The sequence below is a fragment of the Alligator sinensis genome, unplaced genomic scaffold (assembly GCF_000455745.1).
Source record: "Alligator sinensis unplaced genomic scaffold, ASM45574v1 scaffold1241_1, whole genome shotgun sequence".
Taxonomy (NCBI): Eukaryota; Metazoa; Chordata; order Crocodylia; family Alligatoridae; genus Alligator; species Alligator sinensis.
This window is the reverse complement of record NW_005842202.1, coordinates 492,036-498,026: the sequence shown is the minus strand read 5'-3', so window position 1 is coordinate 498,026 and position 5,991 is coordinate 492,036. Positions and strand designations below refer to the sequence as shown.

At 54.7% G+C, this 5,991-nt stretch overlaps 1 protein-coding gene across 4 annotated transcripts in view; it reads left to right on the top strand.

The window, feature by feature from the left end:
• The window catches only part of ALG9 (ALG9, alpha-1,2-mannosyltransferase), a 38,700-nt gene that overhangs the window by 24,785 nt on the left and 7,924 nt on the right, over positions 1-5,991 (top strand). For 3 of the 4 annotated variants that reach the window (XM_025207658.1, XM_025207657.1, XM_025207661.1), the window contains one exon: positions 1,066-1,196. The exons of the other annotated variant lie outside the window; for it this stretch is intronic. In XM_025207658.1, the coding sequence (XP_025063443.1) occupies positions 1,066-1,196 (131 nt within the window). The remainder of the gene's footprint in view (positions 1-1,065; positions 1,197-5,991) is intronic. 4 annotated transcript variants of the gene reach the window in all.

Here is a 5,991-nt window from a genome sequence, read left to right as displayed (position 1 = left end):
TTTGTGGTGGGGTTTCAGCTCCCGTGAAACACAGCTCTGCCCCACCTGTTGATCATGACAGCTGGATACCAGAGCATGCAGAATACCAGAGCATGCAGCGATGGAGAGCAGCAGCCTCAGTGCAAGATGCATTGTTAGTGTGTGGCGCTGGGGTGGGTCTTGGGCTCCCCTGCAGCCTGTTCCAGAGCCTGTCAAGTGCAGCAGGAAGCTTTCCTTTGCCGTCACTAGGTATCACATCAAGCCCAGACTGTTTGCCTCTCAAGAAAGGGTCTTTGTTGTCCTTTGAATTTGTGCAGCACCTAGCACAGTGTTGCTGATCAGGCCTTTGGGCATGGGCAGACTCGCCACTCAGCAGTATGGGGGAACAGGCAGTATTTAGTAAACAGGCCCCCCAGCATGGACACAGCGAGGCAAAATCTAAGATGATGGCACGCTAGCAGAGACCCCCCCGATCCTGCCACAGGAATTCCTCACCAGACGCAGCAAATTTACTCTGGTTTCATAGGCTTGTGCTGCCTGTCCTGTCCTTACACCAGTGTAATGCCGCTTATCCCTGTGCCCTGGTCCTGTGGACTCTACCGCAGTACAAACAGTAAAGGGTGGTGAGAAGCAAGTGCTGAGTCGGGGTCCTTCCTGGATTTCCTTACTAGAATTCCTCTGGCTTCCAGGAAGGTTCCTCTGCCTGCGTGTTCCTCTGAGCTCTTCCCAATTGTGGGGCGTGCTCCCTTGATCTCCATTGCTTGCCTTAAGCTGTGTTACTGTAATAAGAGCACTGGAGGGGAGGTGTTCAGCTTCATTAGCTGTCATCCGTGATACCAGTCATAGAGGTGCTTTGCAGAAGCTGCTGTGGAAGCAGTAGCAGTAAGAGTGTCTTACAGAGCCTTCCACCTGCAAGTATCCAAAACACTTGACCAGGTTTTTTTCAGGAGCATTTCATCTGCTGCTCAGTGCAGCCACTTCTGGGGCAACAGGGAGTAATTGGGTCTGCATCCCACACCGGCCCTGACCAGGAAGAGAGGGATGCCTCATAGCACATAAAGAGCAAGGTGTCCTTTCTCTCTGCAGATTGACATCTCCAAGTGCCATTACCTGGTGGACTTGGATGCAGCCACTGAGACACTAAGGGAACCAAGATACTCCTCCAACAAGGAAGAGTGGGTCACCATTGCCTACAAACCCTTCCTAGATGCTTCCAGGTAAGCTCTGTACATGCTTGGGAAGGGAGGCCAGCCTGGGGTGGAGGCTCATTTTGTTTGAACTTCTGCCTATGAAAGGACTTTGGCCATGTCCTGAGAGGGGAGATATAAGAGCTGCTGTGAAGATGCTCCTTTTCTGACAGGCCCTTTTCTGGGCACAGGTTGGTACACATCACACTAGTAGACTTTAACGCTCTTAACCAGCATTGCTCTATGCAGTGAAACTCCCCAGAGGGGTAAAACTGAACCTGAAAGGGCAAGGTCCCTGTACACTTTTGGATGAAGTCAGATTTTGTTCTTTGACCCAGAAGGGGTAAAGTTGTTGGGAAGAAGAGAAATTAATGCTCCTCAAATACCATGCTGTTTTGCAGAGTTTGAAATAGCATAAACACAACCGTGCCTGGGTTGTGGCCCCCAGCTCTGGGTTTTACAGCTGTTGTAGGGTGGCTGTCATGCTAGGGAGAAAGAAGTTGTCTAAGATCCTCAAAAAGAGCCCCCCAATTCTGCACCTCCCCCGCCCCCCAATTGAACATGCTCCAGCAAGACAGGTTTCAGCACAGGGTATAAGATTAACTGAGGGTTTCCAAAAACGAATGCAAAGACTCGAGTGACAGGAAACTGTGCTAAAGTGCATATCCCACTGCCACCCCTGCCTTCCTGGCCAGCTGAGAGAAGCAGTTTTGCTTGGCTTCTTGGCAAGGTATTTTGTGAGCTGCGTCTGCCTCACTGATGCATCAGTGCTGGAGTCTTCCACATAACTTGTCTTGCTTCCCTCTTCTTCCCTGCCCTGGCCACCTTTCTGCTTGCATAGACCTTGTTAGGTGATTGAGAGCTGTTCTGTCTTGCTATTTTCTCCATTGGGCATATGCACTTTTTTTGGCCCACTCTAAAGTCCTGTGAAGTTGGTGAGAGGTGCTGGACCAGACCCAAATAAATATCCCAGGATATTATTAGTTGAGAGTACTTTCTGGGGTGGGCCCTGCCACATCAGGCTGTGCAGTGGAAGTAAAGGTAAGAGAATGATCACTTTAGGGCTGTGCTTGTCACAGGCATCTCTGGAGCACCGGGCTTTTTGTGACTGCTGTTTGTTGCAGCATCAGAGGCCTCAGCTGAGCTCAGGACCTGCTGCACTCGGTGTTGTACGTGAGCATCACACTGCCTGCCCTATGGTGCCTTGCAGGGTTTTTTTTGCCAGTATTTGTTCCATCTTCCCGCTGATCTCCAAAGGGAGATGCTTATTTTGGTGCAGTCACAGAATAAGCAGATGCCAATCAGAGCACTTCCTCCTGCCCTCAGCTGGGGGCTGGCAGCTGTTGGGAGCACTCTGCAAAGGCTTGAACTCTGCCGCACACTATAAAGCCTGTCAAGTAAGGGCCCAAAGGACTCAATGCTTGCTCTGACCCATGACTGGCGCCGCTCACTCGGACAAAGCCAGCAGTCAAATCTTCCCTTCTTGGGTAGGGCAGACAGGCCCTTTTCAAGGCAAGTGAAATGCGCCTCTTCCCTGCCTGGCACTCATTTGCCGGTGACAGCCGCAGCCCCGGAGTCCATCAGCTGGAGACAGGAGCACGCCAGCTCTGCTCAGCCAGCTGCTCTTCTTGCTGGGAGCCAGGGCAGGTCAAGCTGTTGCTGTTTCCCTGCTCCCAGCAAAAAGCGGCTCCCTCCTCTCCAGCCAGCCACCGCCCGAACCCGCCAGCCCTCTGCTTTCACCTGCCCCCAGCCGAGCCCTCTGTGCATCAGACTCATGAGAGGCTCTGTGACGGACATGGTGCGTATGTGCTTACAGCTCCTCTCTTCTAGCCAATGCCCAGGGCGAGGGCAGGGGGCTGCTTCCACTGGGGGTGGCAGTCACAGCCGTGGTACCATCTCTTGATCGTGCAGCTGCTTGTGATATTCCCGGGGAAGGGCAGCCCCAGGGAGGTCGTGGGAACCATGGGGCATCAATCTCAGGCACACGATGAGATATAACGGGGAGAACAGGGCAGCCTGTTCTTGAGTTGCAAAACTGCCCAACAGAAAAGCAGGATGGGAAAGGGGGCATTTTTTTTCTAGCATCCCTGACCCTTTAACAAAGGACCATGTGGCCTCTATAGCGCTCGTTGCGTTGAGGAGGAGACGGGAGCATGCAGCCAGAAAGCCTCTCGGCCCTGCTTGCTTCTCTGGCCAGCCTCCTTCCTTTTCTGGCATCCCTGACCCTTTAACAAAGTACCATGTGGCCTCTATAGCGCTCGTTGCGTTGAGGAGGAGACGCAACGGCCTCTCGGCCCTGCTTGCTTCTCTGGCCAGCCTCCTTCCTCCTCCTCGGGCTCGTGTGCATTGACATTCTCTGTGCTGCTCCCTATCAGCACCTTCCAGCGTGAGCAGGAAGGAGCTGCGGTGCCTTCATGGTGGAGCAGGCCAGGTTGCCATAGCAGCAGGTCTGATTTGCATGCTTGCCATGCACCTTGATCACTGGCAGGGTTCGAGATGTGCCACACCGCGCTGCCAGGCCACCAAAGCAGTGGGTGCAGGGCTGCCGTGGGCTCTGGCCAGAGGGAAAGGTGCGGATGAGGTGGGGCATGGGCCTGTATTCGGACAGGGCGGCTCTCCTTCAGGGGCGTGGGTGGGCAGCAGCAGGCAGGCCCACCTCGGTCGCTGGCCCCCCAGAATGAATCACGCGCTCATCAGTAATGGGGAAGGTCTGAAGCCTCCACAGGCACCTCCGAGTGACAGAGCCCCCGGTACAGCAAGGTCACCACTCAGTCTAAGGGGGAGACGCCTGCAGCCGAGGACAGAGCTTGGGTCAAGTCTGAGCTGCATGTCCGCTGCAAACCCTGGCTCACAGGGGGTGATGAATGTGGCCTGTGAGCCCTTATCTTCTCGATTCTCTTCCCCCTCTGCAAAGCACACCAGTTATTTGTGTCTGAAGCCCCTTCATGCCTCCTTAGAGGCAAGAATCCTTTGGGCTGCCCAGCCCATAGCAGCCCTGCCCCTTAGGAGATGCTCTCTTTGGTCTGCTGCTGCCTCAGCTTCCCCACGTGTCAGGGTTGTAGCGGAAGAAGGGACCAGGCAAGAGGGAGCTAGCTTGGGAGGCCCGGGTTTGAGTCCTTGCTTAGCCCCAGACTTCCTGCCTGCCTTGGGGTGTGTCACTTAGATGCTCCATGCCTCAGTTCCCAGCCTAGTAATCCTTCCCTCCCTCATGGGGAAGATTAATGCCTTTTCTCCCTTTAAACTGTTGTTTGTATTGCAGAGCGTGGCCCCCTGTGCCAGGTGCTGCGCGCGCGTGCACACACACACACCTCATTGAGCCCTGCCCTGCCCATTATGGCAGTCCCAGCAATCCACACCACCTGGGGGCCTGAGCAGGCAAGGTGGGGGGCAGTGCAAGACCTAGCTGGACAGGTTGCACCATCTCCAAGATAAGGCAGTTTGGGGTTTTTTGGAATGTGATATAATTGCTCTTTGTAGAAGATAAGCCGCCTCTGACAGTTCCCCAGGGAAGAGCAGAGCAGGAGTGTTGCAATCAATCACCAGCTGACTGCTGAGCTAATTGCTAACAGAAGGCTGCAGATCTCTCCGACAGGAGTGGAATCTGCCTGAGAGGGTGCGTCCCTGCTGCACTGCCAGCCCGGTTGTCGCCTCCTTGCGCGGCTGTGCTACTGCTTTCTGCATCCGCCTCATGCAAAGGAAGGCGCTGATGGGGTGCGTGTGTGTCCCTGGGGCTCTGTTGACCCACCAGGCCTTTCCTTCACCTGTCCCCTCTGGCTTTGGACACAGCATGCCTGTCTTCCTGAACACCCCAATGTTTGCAGAGCAAATTGGAGCTTTAAAGGGAGTCTCTTCTCCTCTCCTTTCTCCCTTCCGGCTGGAAGCATATTTGCAGGCATCTCGGAGCATCTCCCCAAGGACAGTTCCAGAGATGTGGGACAGGTTGTCTAGCCAGACCTGTGGATTAGTGCTGAGTGGGTCCGTGCAACAGATCACACCGGCCTGTTGCCTTGGGACCCAGCAACTTCCTCAGTGGCAGAAGCAATGGAAATATCTGCTGTGAAGACAAAGACAAGGTGGTACCCCTGGCAGTCAAGAAGGTGATTATGGGTCTGGGAACCCAGCTATGTAGGAGGATCCGTGACAGGCAGGAGAGGGGACCTCCGGCAGGTTAGTTGAATGGCCCCTGCAAGAAGCTTGATGCCACCCTTTTGCCACTCTGCCCTGGAGAGCTGGTGACGGCTGCAGGGTCTCCAGCACTGTTAGCTTGGAAAACTGGCTAGGCTGGTCAGTCTCTGGAAGGGGCTGGGATACTGCTTGGACTCCCTTGGGTGTCAGAATATTAGCTGATAAAAACAAATAAGTCTCCAGCAGGCTGGTTGGCTCATGGACAGTCCAGAGAGGAGATGTCTCCCCTGAAGAACATTGCAACGCCATGTGCAGTGCAGGCAGGCACAAGCAAAGGTCCCTCTGCAGAGACCTGTGTAGAGATGTGTGCATGGGGTCAGGGAAGGCGCAGCCTTTAAAAACCCGGCTGGCTTCCATCAGCCCCACTCCCTGCCCTCGGCCTGGCAGGATGACGTGCGGATCGAAGCTGGCTCCTGCTTCCGCGCAGACGATTCCAAAGTGCCCCCTGCAAACCATGAAGTAAGTGTCAAAGGCCCCATTGAAATGCAGCTAAAAAAACCCCCCAACCACGGAGCACCGGCACCTCCAGAGGAGCTGCGAGGCAGGCAGGAGCTGGCTCCGGTTACAGGTTTGCAGGAGGGGGCTGCGGAGCAAGGTGCATTCATTACCAAACTCCTCCAAACTCCAGCTCTTAACGCTT